At 39.8% G+C, this 16,784-nt stretch overlaps 1 protein-coding gene across 1 annotated transcript; it reads left to right on the top strand.

The window, feature by feature from the left end:
- The first annotated feature begins 241 nt into the window (after nt 1–241).
- On the top strand, nt 242–15,037 carry abtb1 (ankyrin repeat and BTB (POZ) domain containing 1). Its single transcript, XM_017720439.2, has 12 exons — nt 242–516; nt 2,038–2,100; nt 2,204–2,259; nt 4,526–4,670; nt 6,725–6,884; nt 8,504–8,549; nt 9,105–9,221; nt 9,562–9,674; nt 9,761–9,859; nt 10,108–10,275; nt 11,779–11,979; nt 13,390–15,037. The coding sequence occupies exons 1-12, from the start codon at nt 461–463 to the stop codon at nt 13,594–13,596; spliced, it is 1,431 nt and encodes a 476-aa protein (XP_017575928.1). The 5' UTR covers nt 242–460; the 3' UTR covers nt 13,597–15,037.
- Nucleotides 15,038–16,784: the final 1,747 nt, after the last annotated feature.

Below are 16,784 nucleotides of genomic sequence, written 5' to 3'. Positions count from 1 at the left end.
TACGTTCATACTTTTGGACATACCGTGTACTTCATTATGCACTCAAGTAAGACAGCAGGCTGCATTAGCTCAAGCAACGTTTTACTATTTGGCTGTAAAAAGACCGCGTACTGTGCTATCTGGTCGTACCCTTTTCTTCGCGACCTTCATAGTGCCCTATATAGGGAGTAGGGAGCTCTTCGAGATTCGGCTGTGCAGCACTACGCTCCAGCAGAGGGCGATGTAGAGCAGCGCCAGATCTCGCACCTGGGAAACTCTATGGCTGTTGAGCGCTCTTGTTTACGTCTGGGTGAAATTTCAGAAAAAAAGGAGAAGAGGACCGTGACAGCGCCGAGCAGGGCCTCAAAACTAGAGCTTTAAACTCCGTTTTACTGTAGCTCCTGCAACCTAGCGCCTGCGCTTCCCCCCTGTCGTTCAGGCAGGCCGTTTCAATGCCTTTCAGAGCAGCTTTATCGCCGCTATGGACGCAAACGATCTGTTTTCGAGCTGCAGGAAGGGCGACGTTGCGAGAGTGAGGTTTGTACTGAACTCCAGCGGGACTGTTTTCATCTCTGAACTTGTTTGTGCGCGGATGTCTTCCTTGTTTTGTCAGTGTACACGCTGTTAGAGGCAGTTTGTGCTGATCAGGGTATCCGAATCACTTTACTGAACATAAACGCTTGTAGGGGGAATTTGCCTTGAAGAGCAGTGCAGGATGCGAATAGTAAACAAGTCCTACAAGTCAGCATGAAGACGCTGTCACTCAGGGGTTCAGGAGTATATGTTATGTACAGTATGTCAACTAAATTACAGAGCCTCTAAGGTGGCATGGGGATTATTTTATAATATGGCATGCTCGCAAATTAATATATTGAGCCCACAAGTTACTGTATTGAGGCCACAAATTGCTATAGAGAGGCCACAGATGAACATAATAAGGCCATGAGGTATGAGAAACTTCAATATAGCCATCTGTGGCTTAAATATAGTAGGCTGTGGATTTAATATTTGAATTCATGGCCACACCTTATTATAAAATAATCACCATGGCACAGTTACTCTGGACCAGATGCACCATTTATATACAGCGTTATAGATGCAGCTATGCCTGAAAATGTCCCTTAAGAAACAGACTGATATCCTACAGGGATCTGTTTTGGATGTGGTGTTGTAAAGCTCATAGAGGCTGTCAGTTTCTGGCACTTCTTCAGTACATTTAGGCCTAAAACCTCCCAGCAAATGCCTTAATCAGAAAGACCCAGATCATCACTTGAGGCCCGTAGCACTGCAGAGTTCAACAATCCATAAAACCATATTTTTCCTGTTTATATCGGCATACAAGGCTGAGCAGTCCTCTTATATCTTCTCATAAACGCTCACTTCAGTCTGCAGAGAGTCTGCATGACAAAGCAAATGCTCTCTTGCTGAGGGATGTGAGATGTTTTCTACAGAGCAGATAGCGCCTATTATTGGTTGTGTGCTTTTACAAACATGGGCCTATTCATTTCCTATAGCATGCTTCTATGGTTAGTAGTTGAGTAATGGGTGCGCAGTCTCGTACGTCCTATAAAGTTTTTTGCCAAAGAAATGTGTAAAATGAGCAGCTGACATTGACAGATAACAGGCTGTCTGCTGCAGTTTAGCCGTTCTGCCTCCTCTGACCTACTTTACTCTTGCAAAATAGCATCTCATTTTCCAGCATGTGTGTCAGGGACTCTTGAACTGAATTATCCTCATTCTTTAAATATTATGTGTGTATGAAGTGTACCATTTACTCTGCCCACTCACACAAAAGATGTCATTTACATACACCAGTCTTAAAGGCATAGTAACAAAAGCAGGCTGTTTAATTCTTGGGGATAAAGAGAGCTTGTGAAATAGTCATATTCATACATGAAACTGCACAAATCCCATAAAACGATCTCAGAGAAGTAATGAAATGCAAGAAAAATGCAGGATGTGGTCTCTTTAAAGTGTTCTTTATGTCAGTTTTGCTGTTCAGGCTACAGAACTTTTATTAAAATGGCTCCCTTCTGTGTGTTTCTCTCTTTCTTGCAGATACCTGGTTGAACAGAGAGATGTGGAACTGAACGTGAGAGATAAGTGGGACAGTACACCTCTGTAAGTCCAGGCTCACATTGCTGTGTTAAAAGGAGGGTGCCTTCTGCTAGCTGATAGAATATTAACATCTGAGCTGAATGTCTCTCTTTTTGTCTGTGTGAAGGTACTATGCATGCCTCTGTGGACATGAGGAGTTGGTGCAGTACCTACTGGCCAATGGTAAATATCAAAGATACTAAATCAGTGACGACTCGCACACATTTGTAGATTTTCTAATGTTAATCGACAGCTGGTGGAAACCAGTTAACTTGAAACTATTTGCACTTACGTTAACTTAATTAATTAAATATTTATTGGCTAAAAAACTGTAATGAATAGTTGCTGGTTTGTTGGACTGGAAGATAATCAGGCTTAAGGAAATATGACAGTGCTGTTGTGGACAAAATTCACAAACTGTGAAAGAATTCTTTGATCATGAGTTAAAATTGGTGATCTTTCAAGGTTTAGTGTGAGATTTTGTGATGGTTAAAAAAGTGCCTTTGCAACCAAAGACAGCCTACAACAAAGTTCTGGCAGAAGGTGAGCAAGTGAGAGAAGATGGATGGATGGATGATCACATTTATTTGTCTAGAGTGTTGTCACAGCTTTATAGAAATCCAGGAGTCCAGGCCTAGGGGGACTGTGGTAAAGAAAAACACTCTAAAAGTGAGAAAAAGAGAGGAGAAAGAAAGCTTGAGAGGAACTCTGACACTGTTAACACCTGATCACTTTATGCGTCTTGAGTACCAGGATTATAGCTGGATAAGGCCAAGCCACATAAAAATGCAAGTGTGAATGCGCCCATTTAAAACAGATACAAATCTGAGCACTCAAACCACTTCATGAGGTGGACTGAGGCACATGTGAGTCACATGTTATAACAACGTGAACACATCCATCTCTCTAAGACACATTTGATAACCGAAACTCCTCCCCCTGCAGTATGTCACTGGGCACATGATGAGATAATTATAGAGGATGCACATGGTTGCATACCAGACTAAATAAAATGCTTAATAGCAATGTGGACAGACACTACTGTGCAAAACAACCTGCAGACAAAGAAGCTGAACAAAATAACATTTGGTAATTGGTTTCTGCGTAACGGGTGGATTTGCATATTCCCTTACACACAGCAATCGTATTTCAGTCCAACTAACCAGAAATGCATGTGGCTAAAATGTTACCAGGATACGATCCAGATATTAGTCACATAAATTAACCAGGTGTAAACAGGGTCTAAGACTCAAAAAAGGGAACCCATCCTCCTGTGGTTAACTTCAATGGGCAGACTTCAAGCTCACTTTGGAAAATGGGTGTTCCGTGTTGCCCTCTTTTCCCCAGCCATGAATTAGTCTTTACCATTTAAATTTTTGTCCCCCAAGAAAAACATTGATGCTATTATGCTGAGAACGCAACTGAGGCCTGACTGTTATAAAAATGTGGACAGATACTGACTTCAGGGGCTGAGAATTCAGATTAATGATGATGTCAGTAAATATAATATATATTTACATTTTAGATTTTAATTTGATAATGTAATAATTTCAGTTAAACAGTGCTGTACTGATAGGTCACATCTTAAATAATACATTGTAGCCCTGGTGTGTAGCTACCCAGAATGCTTTGCACTTTTGGTTTCTGTTTATTACCTGTATAAACAGATATCAAACATTGCACAGTCTGTCGCAGAGTTTGGCCAAAATTTCATTCCTGTGTGATGTGCAATAAATGTATACAGACATATGCAAAAGTTTTGGTACCCCTGGTCAAATGACATGCTTTGCTGACGAGTAAAAATCAGTTAGTACCTCGAATATATTTCTGCACATTTTAATTCAGTTACTGTTTGGTTTTGAAATTGAGCACTAAAATTTACCTGAAAAATGCTGTATTTGAGTTTATTCCCTGTAGAATATGTGATAACTTATGTATTTACATTTAATTCACTAGGGCTTTTTCCACCTTTGCATACAATTGTAAGTCTGCAGTTATTACACAGTTTACAACAGGTTTAGAGTTTAAAAAAAAGTTTAAAAGTGCTTTAAAAGGAGCACAAAGAGATGTTTCTGATAAAAGTCAGATAAAAGCTTTGCAAAGTTTTTGAAATACCAACTACTAAATTTGGCAGTAAATGTATCCTCCTTGTATTTATAGTTGTGTCTAGTGATGTCCAGGTCCTGCCTGGTTGCTTGGGGTCTGCAAAATTAAATAAAAATGCTTAATTGAACAAAAATGAAAACAAAATCACTGACAAAATACTGTTCAGATATCTTGGTAAGTCACTGCATTTGAAGGACCAGACAGTTTGTTCATCTGTAAAATACTCCGTGCTATTGTGTAACTATTGCTGATTATACATGACTGGACATTTTGCATAATTTGAGGTTTTTTATTATGTATTTCAATTAACAGGTTCAAATATTTTGTGTATTACCCCTCTCAGGTGCAAAGTGTGAGGCGAACACGTTTGACGGCGAGCGCTGTCTGTACGGTGCTCTAAGTGACTCCATCCGCCGTCTGCTGAAGGAATACAAACGCATCACAGCTAAAGCAATGCAGAGGGACTACTATGAGCACTTCCTGCAGACGTGAGATAAAAACACACGTGCTGTCTCATCTACTTTAACCACACAACTTTACACACACTAACAGGCAGAGTTTCATACAGTTTCGCCTTAGGCACTCTCACATGCTTACATTCCACATTCTCACACTGTAACGTCTTATAGGAACATAAACTTCCAGCTGACAGTTTTCGAGCTTTACTGCCTGCAGAACACATGTGTATACATGTAAGTGTGGATATACACTATATTTCCAAAAGTATTCGCTCGTCTGCCTTCACACGCATATGAACTTAAGTGATGTCCCATTCTTAATCCATACGGTTTAATATGATGTCAGCCCACCCTTTGCAGCTTTAATTCTTCTGGGAAGGCTTTCCACAAGGTTTAGGAGTGTGTTTAGGGGAATTTTTGAACATTCTTCCAGAAGCACATTTGTGAGGTCAGATGTTGAACGAGAAGGCCTGGCTCACAGTCTCTGCTCTAATTCATTCCAAAGGTGTTCTATCAGGTTGAGGTCAGGACTCTGTGCAGGCCAGTCAAGTTCTTCTACACCAAACTCACTCATCCACGTCTTTATGGACCTGCTTTTTGCACTGGTGCGCAGTCAACAGGAAGAGTCCTTCCCCAAACTGTTCCCACAAAGTTTGGAGCATGAAATTGTCCAAAATCTCTTGGTCTGCTGAAGCATTAAGAGTTCCTTTCTGGAACTAAGGGGCCGAGCCCAACTCCTGAAAAACAACCCCACACCATAACCCCCCCTCCACCAAACTTTACACTTGTCGCAATGCAGTCAGACTAGTACCGTTCTCCTGGCAACCAACAAACTCAGGCTCGTCCATCAGATTCACAGATGGAGAAGCGTGATTTGTCACTCCAGAGAACACGTCTCCACTGCTCTAGAGTCCAGTGGTGGCACTTTACACCACAGCATTCAATGCTTCCCATCGCACTTGGAGATGTAAGGCTTGGATGCAGCTGCTCGGCCATGGAAACCCATTCCATGAAGCTCTCTACGCTGTTCTTGAGCTGATCTGAAGGTCACATGAAGTTTGGAGGTCTGTAGTGATTGACTCTGCAGGAAGTTGGTGACCTCTGCGCACTATGCGCCTCAGCATCCGCTGACCCCACTCTGTCATTTTACGTGGCCAACCACTTCATGGCTGACATGCTGTCGTTACCAATTGCTTCCACTTTGTTATACCACTGACAGTTGACTGTGGAATATTTAGTAGTGAGGAAATTTCACAACTGGACTTGTTGCACAGCACCATGCTGGAATTCACTGAGCTCCTGAGAGCGACCCATTCTTTCACACGTTTGTAGAAGCAGTCTGCATGCCTAGGTACTTGGCTTTATACACTTGTGGCCATGGAAGTGATTGGAACACCTGAATTCAATGAGTTAATACTTTTGGCAATAGTGTGTGTGTGTGTGTGTGTGTGTGTGTGTGTGTGTGTGTGTGTGTATACAGTACTGTGTGAAAGTTTTAGGCATCTAAGCAAACACTTTACCTCAGCAGTGAGTTTTTCACAATATACATTAGAATAAAGTCATAATTTCTTGGGTCCATATTTTTCCTAGACACCTTCACAGCCGCCACAGAGACTTGTTAATATCATCAATTACATCATGAGCTCAATTTACTGAAGCACTGATTGGTCAAACCAGAAGTTGCTTTTTATCTACATATAATTATGGACTTCCTCGAGGAGAGGCTTGAAAATGGTTAAACAAACATACTAACATCCAGAAAATCACTATTTATCATTTATATCATTATTAATTAATATCCCATAAATTTTGTTTATTCAAATTTTGTTTATACACGTTTCTCAGCAATAAACACATACTACACAAATAGACTTTGAAAATGTGTCTTGGGTGCCTAAGACTTTTGCACAGTACTGTGCTATATATATATATATATATATATATATATATATATATATATATATATATATATATATATATATAGTGAGTGAGAGAGAGATGTGTATACATACATATATCATCATATATAGATAGACATATGTATGTATATGTACAAAGATGGTCATGTTTATGTCCAACTGCAGACTCTTGGAGCAGGGCTCGTACAGTGACGTGACGTTTATGGTGCATGGTGAGATGTTCCGAACGCACCGCTGTGTCCTCAGTGCTCGCTCCGAGTACTTCGCCCACATGCTGGAGACCAAGTGGAGAGGCAAGACCATGATTGCTCTCAAACATCCACTGGTGGGTGCTGTTTCATACAGTATACATTAGCAGTGTTACTGTAACTGTATTCCCAGTTCTGGCGCTGCCAGATCCATAGTTTGATTAATCACTTTTTAATCTTAAAACATTATTCAGTAGCTGCTATAAACATGTTGTATAGTGAGGAATTGACATAGGAGTCTTTAGACTTTAAAGGGTTAGTATGTATGGAGTCATTAAATGATGTAAACAGTCATTCAGGGTGGTGTGATGTAAAATGTGATGTACATGACTTTGTTTACATTTGAATGGTTACATATATGCTAACCTTTTAAAGTCTAAGGAGTCACACAAACAGACTCAGATTTCTTTACAGTGCTGTTGATCGCAACCAGGTGTCGCAGTGACAACAGCATACAACCATTTTGTTTTATATACAAAATTCCCACTGAACTTGCAAGCATCTTCTGAGTTTTTATATGGTAAGATGGTAAATCTGGCACAGTTATTTTTGTTGGGGATTATTTGGCCTTCCATCTTCCTGTATATACTTCTCTGCCATGAATGGCTTTTCAGAAATATGTTTTAAGCCAAAATCTCCAAACTATTATTAAATTATGGCATCAGGCAACGTATTCATTACAATATCATGTAATAATTTTCTGTGAAGTAGCTTTTAGAGGCCTCTTCAGATGTCTGGTTCCTATTACCGCAGTTTGGAGTTGGCAAGTTTATTTAAAATGGGGCATTTCACATCAAACTACTCTGAATGACTTTGTTTACATCTTCTTCATTGAATTATGCAGAAGTTCTAAAAAGTGGTGGGATTGTCCTTTAACACTTAAAAACATTTCAATGCCTGACCCAAACTTGTATCTGTTAAAATCCAGACTCTCAGATATTCGTTGTGTATACTGTGTATGGGTAATAAATAGTTTTCCAACCAACTTGTTTTCTTGCAAGTTGGGACACGTCCGAAATCTTCATTACAAGTCTACAACTTTCATCTTTTAAACGTGTTAATTTCTTTTGTTACTGTGGATCTGTCTTTCTATCTCTTGCTCTGGCAACTCAGATTAATTCAGTAAAGTTCTGTCACTGTGAATGCAGTGAAATTCAAGTAGTTCTGAGGCAGTTAGCCCTTGGAGATTTGGGAGCTTTTCAAGTCATTTTGCTATACAATTCACATGTAATAAAATCATGAATCACCTAGTTAATTATGTAATAAATTACATTGACATTGTGTAACAACAAATTTATTTCAGTGGGAAGAAATCCCAAAAGCATCCACAAAACAAGACGCACTACAATACATTTTCATCAAATTCATTTGTTTTAATGAACTATGAGTTCTTTGAGACTGTGAGTCTGTGAATGAGAGAATTCTCAGTCAAATTGCTTTCATCATCAACGTCTGTAATCGCAACTTCTAAAGGTCAATAGACACAAGACAGAAGTTATCAGAAATGTTATATAGGAAGAGACGGGTTGTAAAGTAAACAGGAAAGCTCATAATGCTCATCATGGCAGAGGAAGTCGTGCTCTTCAAAAAAAAGAGCCGATCAGCTTGCTATTTATGGCATGAGTGAGAAATGCCCCCTTGTCGTGGAAAGATTGTAAGGTTTCTTACCATTTTTTTTGTGTTTGTGTGTCACCAGGTGAACCCTGCTGCATTCGCTGCCATCCTGCAGTACTTCTACACTGGTGAGCATCGCTGGAGCTGAAGAAATACATAAAACGCTGCTTAAAGTGATGATTTGACCAGGAAAAAAAAATGTAGTTGATCAGTCAAGACATGTTTGGTTGTCAAGTCATGTCGGAGTTTGTTCCTAAAGCTACAGGGCTAATGTAGCTAACAGTATAGCTACCAGGTTAACATTGTTCAAACATAAATAATAACACACCTGCTTTAAATTACGTCGAGTTGTTGTTTAATCTTACATAGACTTGCTTTAGTGATTTCTGACACTTTGATATTTGTTGTTCATAAAAATTTCATTACTTGTCCACCACATAAGGCTTGTAAATCAAGTGCTAAACAAAAGAATCAAACATAAGATAATAAGAATGTCTTGCCTGATCTACGTCTTTTGGTGTAAGGGTCAACTCTATAGATTTGACTTTTGCCTATCATATTAATTTCAGTTTTAAAATAAGCAACGATATACATGCAAGTTATCTCATTATTAAAATCATTCTGCTCTATACTGGCCAGCAGCACAGCGTTCCTCAGTGCTCCTGTGCTCTGTGGTGTTTCAGGTCGGCTGGACATAGACATGAGCTACGTAGAGGACTGCAAGCGTTTGGCCAAGCAATGCAAAATCAGCGAGCTGATTGAGGAGCTGGAGGTCAAGTGCAAGCAGGTGCAAGAGTTTGGTGAGATGCTGCTGTTCCTCTCCAACACACAGGTCTAACATAGTAAAAAAGCATGAACTACACATTCACAAAGAAACATACTCATTGAGTGATTTCTAACCAGTATTGTGCTCTCTCTCTCATTTCCCCTCTCTCTCACTCTCTTCATGATTTTCTTATTCTTCTCTCATTGTCTCTCTTTCTTATTCTTGCTCTCTCTTTGCCTCACCATCTTGTTTTTTTCTCTTTTTCGTCATTTCTCCTGTTTTTCTTCTTCTCGGTCACTGGCTCTGTCTTTTTTTCCTCCCACCTGTCTTGCTGTGTCTTCTTTTTTCTGTCTCTTTCTCTCTATGTTCCTCAGTATCAAATAAGCCAGGGACATGTGTGAAGGTGTTGACGCTGGATCCTCATGACTGGCAGCTGCAGGACGGCATGGCTTTGTTAGCCGATAGTGCTCTTCCGGCTGAACTGAGGGTGAGGCGCATTTTTCCCTGCTCATCCTACACACACTGCGTTCTTGTTTCTGTGCTGAGTAAACAGTATTCGGTTTGCTGTCTTAGGTTGGTTATGGACAGCTTCCTTTCGATCTTACTGACAGCTTTCCGAGCTACCCTGACATCTGCTTCCGGGTGGAAGGTTATGACTTTTTATGTCATAAGGTGAGTGAGCATCAGCAGAATTTAATACTGTAGTTTTTATCATTTATCTACATTTACCTACATATAAACATGAATATAAAACTTGCATAATAATAATAAAACTTACAATTTGCATATTAGTATAAACATAGTTACTGAAAAATTCATAGCAGTTATTGATTCATAAGTCTTAAGAATAATAGCTGATTTATAAGCTATTAAAAGGTCAGCCATATTAACTAAACCTGTATGTGTCTGTCTGTCCACAGGCTTTTTTCTGTGGCCGTAGTGATTATTTTAAGGCTTTAGTGGAAGATCATTTCAGTGAAGGAGAAACCTTGCAGTCTCTCCCAGGAGTTCCTGTCATCACCTTGCATGATGTTTCTCATGATCTTTTCACCAGGATTCTCTACTACATCTACAGCGATAATACACAGGTACTTATACATACGCACATATTATATACTCCCATTTCACATACCGAATTTTCCTTTGCATCCCACCAGTACAGTTTAGGGCAAACGGTAATGCGAGAGTTATTATTGTGAAATTAATCACAAAAGCTGTAATATTTGGGGATTTGGGTATACCTCTGGTGAAAATGTGTAATTATGTGCAATGTGTGGAAAAAAAAATTTGTATTTTGGACCCCTTCCCCAAGAGGATGACTCTAATGATTGCAAGCACAGTGAAATAGTATTCCAATTGAACTCAGTCACAACTTGGTGAAGGGCGTGACGTCCAGAGAAAGCAAAAGTAGCTGTACGTTCCGGCCAATGAGTGTATATTTAGTTTCTATCATATATACAGTCAGTGGTTCTAACTCTGTGCTTATAGCGTTTCGGTATCATTCATACAGCTCGAGGGTTATTTTGTTACAGTGGAGACTCTTGAGGTGAACTAGAGCTCCTCTTGTCCATTGCTTTTGTTAGTTTGCTGCTCATTGTTCTATCCATAGTTCTCAAACAGGCACTGTGGAGCATAGTCTGTTAAAGACATCTTCCAGTTCTTACTGATCTTACCGACATCAGCAGCTTGTTTTGCTTGTAAACGATATTTCAGACTCGATATACTTTAGTGATCAGTAGAATTACAACATGACTGGAAGACAGCTGGAAATAACTTTGGTTTAATTGAGAGAGCCATCAATTGAGCATACTAATTAAAAGCTGTATTTGAATGAAAGGGCCAGTGTCGCAGAGACCGATTATCAAGATTACATACTTTGACAGCTTTTACAAATTTTGTACAACTTAATTCTAAATATCATAACGGCTGCATGTTTTAAGGGTCCATATCCCATTTTTCTTGCACTTTGAGGTCTGCTTAGGTTTTTTGTACCAGAAACAGTCATAATTTATTCCAACCTCTCTTTGTCCCTCATTCTAATGAATCAGTCTATATTTGTTACTGTGCCTTTTAGACTTGTATTTCGCCTTATTCTAAAACAGTCTGGGCTAAAGCAGTCATTATAACTTCAGCATAAATTAGTAGAGCTGAATGGGTGTAAACATGACATCACAAACACAATGAATTCATTTAGTTCACAACAGGCTGTTTTTGCCACTTAGTTTACGTACATGGACTGAATGGAAGAGAATGGTATATTGTTCGCAGTGTTTATATATCACATCAAACTCTTTTATTTCAAGAAATTGAGGACGTTTCAAATGTCCACAGTATGGGATATTTAACTACAGCAGACATATTTATAGTATGAGTAAAGTAGTGTTTTAGGGCCGTTTCCCCAAAGCAGTATTTATCAGTTAGCCAGATAGCATATGCTCAATAGCAAGTCTGCCTGTTAGAGGAGAGGAAGCGCATATTGTTATTGTGTAAATGTTATGCACTATGAATTTTTTTCCAGTTCTTTGTTGAACATTTTTAATGACGGACTGATAAAGATGAATCTGTATTATTTATGTGTGTGTCTTTTACAGCTATCCCATGATAATGTGTATGAGGTGCTGTGTGTGGCGGATATGTACCTGCTTCCCGGTCTGAAGCGTCTGTGTGGCCGCACACTGGCAGCACTCCTGAGTGAGGAGAACATCCTGCACATGTGGAAAACAGCCAAACTCTTCAACCTCTCACGCCTGGAGGACCAGTGCACTGAGTACATGGCCAAGATCATTGAGAGGGTGCGTTGCACACGTGTGTGAACGTGTGTGCGTTAAAGTTGTTATCAGCCTTGGAATTCTTTGATCTGCACCTAAACATAGCATGAGAACATTCTGTCCGATTCCACACGCAGTCCAAACCAGAATAGCCTGACAGAATACTGTCTGAAACTGAATGAAGCCTTACAAAATTCTGTCTGAATCTGACTGTAACTGAAAGAATTCTGTCAGAACCTGACTATAGCCACGCCAAGGCTATGTTTACACAGCAGGTAAAAGTGGTCGAAATCTGATTTTCTCACCAAATCCAACCTATATGCAACATTAGTCTGAACAGATCATCTCCTAAATTGACCTGCGCACACAAAAGAACAGTGCTTCACGTTGCTTCACGTGGCTCATCCAGAGATAAACCAGCATCACAGGAGCAATCAGGAAGCTTCATTGACTGACAGCTGAATGTGAATCTGAATCACCCAGAATGTGTTGGAGCTCACCATGAAAAGGTGTTCATTGGTTTGAGTCCTCGGATTCTTTAAACTTTGCTTTTAGACTTTTAACTGCAGCCTCATTTTCCTACGGCTGTGTTCGTCCTTTTCTTTCAAAATCTCTTCGAACTCGGAGGGTTTTGGATAAGTCTTTTCTCATTTTTTGTACAGAAACGTGACCCTAAATATTTGAGGGCCAACCAGTGCAAAATTTTTACGATGTGTCATTAGATTAACACAAAAGTCGTAAGAATTCCGATTGGGTTGTTCAGACTCGCATTGCTGCTGATTGGATACGGATCGGATTTCAATACCACATATGACAGCGTGCCAAATCTGAACTGCCACACACACACATCTGTGTTTACATATGAAGAAAGCGATCAGATTTGGGTCACTTTTACATGCTGTGTTTACAAAGCCAAAATACTGTGCGAGTTCCATGGTAGCCTGACATAATTCTGTCTGAACTCGTCTGTAGCTCCACAAATTTCTGTATGAATCTTGCTGTAGCCTGATAAAATTCTGATAAAATTCTCCACCATCAACTATAGACTGAATAAAATTTCACGATTCCTGATGGTGCCAGTTAAATTACCTTGTAGAGTGCTTAAATCCTGATTACAACCTGGTTTATGTTTATAAAAAACACAGAGGAAGAATAAAGTAGGGGGAGGAAAGATAAGCCGGTAAAAATGCAGGGCAGAATCAGTTCAGTGTTAAAAGCAAGCCTGAACCATATTTGTCTGTTGTGCCAGAAGGTGTCTGATCTGTGAAACATGAAAATGAATAGGGTTATGGAGAGGTGTGTGTGTGTTAGCATCATAGGCTTGCTGCTCTTTTGAAGATGAAAAGGCATCTGATGACAGAAAATTAACGTTTCTGTGTTTGCATGCTCTTTTGTGTCTTTGATCCTGAATCTGTGCTTGTGTTTGTATCTAAGCTGGTGGAGAGGGCGGAGTTTGCGGAGTTGATCAGAGAGGATGCTGGGAGCGTGGCGGCACGGCAGGAGACGGACTCCATCCCCCTGGTGGATGAAATCCGTTACCACATCAGCAGCAATGTTCAGACATACAGCGCGATAGAAGAAGCCAACCAGAAACTACACGCCCTCGAGCTACTGCTCAACTACATCGGCCTGGACTGTTAGAGCAAGAGAGAGAGAGGAGAAGAGGAAAGAAAGAGACAGAGGAGAGATAGGAGAAGGAGGGGTTGAAAGAGAGAAAGTGCAAGAAAGAGAAAAGCAGAGAGATTGGACTGAGGAGACAAAGGGCAAGAAAAAAAAACCGAATGTTATGCGTGTACAGAATTAGGCTGTGCGTGTGAGCACTTTTGTCGCTGAAGCAGAGGATGCATAGGATGATAAAATGAGGAATGATGGTGATGCTCTTTCATTTTTTTGCAGAAATAAATAGGCTAACTAGGCAGCAACCTATTTTAGATCATAACAGCCTGCACACATGCAAGCAATAGAATACAGTGCTGATTTGCATTGAGTTGAGTTTGAAGAGCCTCTAGTTTACTCCTTTTTAATACTTTGGAAATATTTTTCCTGAACAAATCAACTATTCTGTTTTTAGGTTAACTTCATGGTAATATAACTGTGGCTGACATAACTGCCCTTTATTTTGATGTGCTATACTTTAGCAAAAGTGCTTCCATTAGTGAGGTCATTGAGATATGAGCACTGAAATTCAGTTTACAGCTCCGTAGTGGGTTGTTAGGTTCAAATTAATATATAATACAGAGAGCAGACTTTTCTGGAAATTTATTGGACTACAGAGAGACATTTGATTTTTGTTTATGCTTTTATGTGCCTAGATGTCTAAAAAAATGTAAAAAAAAAGATAATAATTTGGAGAGGGGTTTGGGACAGCTGTTATGTAATGAACTGCGTGAGTGCAGAGATGGGGCATATTATGTCAGAGTGGTGGAGAATTAGGGCTTTACCTATAAGAAGATGCTTCCAGCCAGCATTTTTACATCAGAGAATCTAAAATGACTCATTTTGTGCTGTTTTGCTGACTTTGTAGGCAGTGAGCATTCAGTGAGTGCTTGGTTACCTGGATAAGGTCTCTAAAACTTTAAATATGTTGGATTTTGGGTGTATTTGATGAGTTTGTTTTAGTTCTTTCATTTATTAACTGGTGCAACATTGTATAACACAGTCTTGTGTGTGTGTGTGTGTGTGTGTGTGTGTGTGTGATGTTAATCTGGCTGTGTTGCTGTTATTTTGTTTTAGTTTAGTTGGTTTTATTTTATTTTATTTTATTTCATTTTATTTTATTTTATTTTATTTTATTTTATTTTATTTTATTTTATAGTGCTTTGTTGTCAGTCTGTGGTTGGCTTTGAGGCCAGACTGCATCGTCTCCTATTTAGGTCTTAATGTCCCTTGTGTCCGCGGGCTTTGCCATATATCTCTGTGAGGGTAAGTGAGTGTGTGTTGATGACTGTGGTCCAGTTTGGTCCAGATTCATTACAGATAGGAAAACTGGGTTGATGGCAGTTGCATTTCAACACATTACATGTGTGTGCTTGATATAAAACAGTGTGTACAGAAGCTAATAAATAACAAACATGAAGATCCATTTTGTCTGTGCTGGTTTGTTTCAGGGACTTTTGAAAGAGAAAGACATGCGCTGCTCAGGTTTGCCTCCAGGGGGCTGTAGGTCCATGTTTTTGTGGTCATGACCTGACATTTGCAGAGAAGAGCAGATCGTTTGCCCTTCATGTGCCTTCCTAAAGTGTACAGTTGTGCCATTTTTTTTTTTGAGTCAGAGGCAGAACATTTACCCTGAATTTATAGGAGTGGGTCACTGAAAAATGAAATATACTCAAGTATCCTCTTACTCCAATATAGGGTTGTAAGGGTTGGGGAAAGTATCTCATTGGGACCGAATCTGCAATAAGATTTCAATGTTGTGATGGCAATTTAAATTATTATTATTATTATTATTTATTATTATTTTCTATTCACTAAGCTGTTTTTTCTCACCCAAGAAAAACAGCACTTTGGTTTTTTTTTTTAAAGCTTGAAGGGCTCATTGGCTACATTTTTCTTGCACTTTATTTTTCTTCCTTATGACACTTGTGGTGCACATTCTCCTGGCATCTGTCAAACACGGATTCATCCCATCAAATTGCCAGATATGAGGCATAATTTAACACTAACATGTTTCCGCTGCTCTAGAGTCCAGTGGTGTTGTGCTTTACACCACTCCAGCTGACACTTGGCATTGTGCATTGTGATCTTGGGCTTGCAGCTACTCGTTTATGGAAACCAATTTCATAAAGCTTCCGACGCACAATTCTTGTGCTGATATTGCTTTCAGAGGCAGTGTGGAACTCTGCAGTGAGTGATGCAACAGAGGATACACAGTTTTAACACATCCGTGTCACAATAATAGCACTTGCAGATCTAGCAGGGCAGAAATTGTATAAACTTAAGTTGCTAAGCTCTTCAGCATGACCCATTCTGGTCATCAAGCCAAACATTGCTTGTTTATGGGAATTGCATGGCTATGTGCTTGATTTTTATACACCTGTTAGCAATGGGTGTGGCTGAAACACCTGAACTCAGTATTGAGGAGGGGTGTACACATACTTTAGGCCTTATAGTCTAGACTTCCATCACTTGTTACCTGCATTTACCTCTTAGATCCAGTTCTGATCAACTACATTTGCAATAACTGGATTACACATAAAATTTGTGCAAATAATTTTTTTCCAGTGAAGCATTCCTTCAATTCTAAATGACAAGTACCTCTTTAGTCATAAGGACATTAAATGGATTTCAAACTCAGTCTATCTCCATGGTGATCAGGCCTTAAGTGTTTAGAATATGGTTACGAATGAACTAACCTGGGAATTTATTACTTTCTGGAAACAAGGGTTGCTTCTCACCAACTATCAAGTGAAAATCTTGTGTGTGTGCACAGTACCTGCATGTGTGGGTGTGTGTGGGCTGTTGGAGAGTGGTTCACGTTTTAATATCTCCACACTTCCCATCCCCCTACATCTACTTAACACTTGTTTATTTAGCTCAGCGCAAACATTTCCCTATAGTAACGTCCCCTCACATGTTCATCCTCTCTGTTTCTGTTATAGACAGAGGAAGGTCCTCGTAGGGCTTTTTTTTTCTTTTATGTTTCTCTAGGCGGCAGGAGCAAGATGATCTCCATGGCAACTGGCTGGAGGAGAGACGGAGCGAGAGGTTGACGGAGCAGAATTTTCTTTTCTCTGACACACATTCGCAGCACCTCAGGACTGAGTCACGATCCAGCGCAAACACGTCATGTGTCCAGTCCAAGCAAAGACAGCAAGCTGTTTGTAAAT

Source organism: Pygocentrus nattereri, chromosome 28 (assembly GCF_015220715.1).
Source record: "Pygocentrus nattereri isolate fPygNat1 chromosome 28, fPygNat1.pri, whole genome shotgun sequence".
Lineage (NCBI taxonomy): Eukaryota > Metazoa > Chordata > Actinopteri > Characiformes > Serrasalmidae > Pygocentrus > Pygocentrus nattereri.
This window is presented reverse-complemented; position numbering and strand designations above follow the sequence as displayed.

Bases quoted from the DNA above. Each gene is read 5' to 3' on its own strand.
- abtb1 (XM_017720439.2), top strand. From the start codon at position 461: ATGGACGCAAACGATCTGTTTTCGAGCTGCAGGAAGGGCGACGTTGCG. The intron at 8,550-9,104 runs GTGAGCATCGCT...GTGGTGTTTCAG, and splicing joins CCTGCAGTACTTCTACACTG to GTCGGCTGGACATAGACATG. The intron at 9,860-10,107 runs GTGAGTGAGCAT...GTCTGTCCACAG, and splicing joins ATGACTTTTTATGTCATAAG to GCTTTTTTCTGTGGCCGTAG.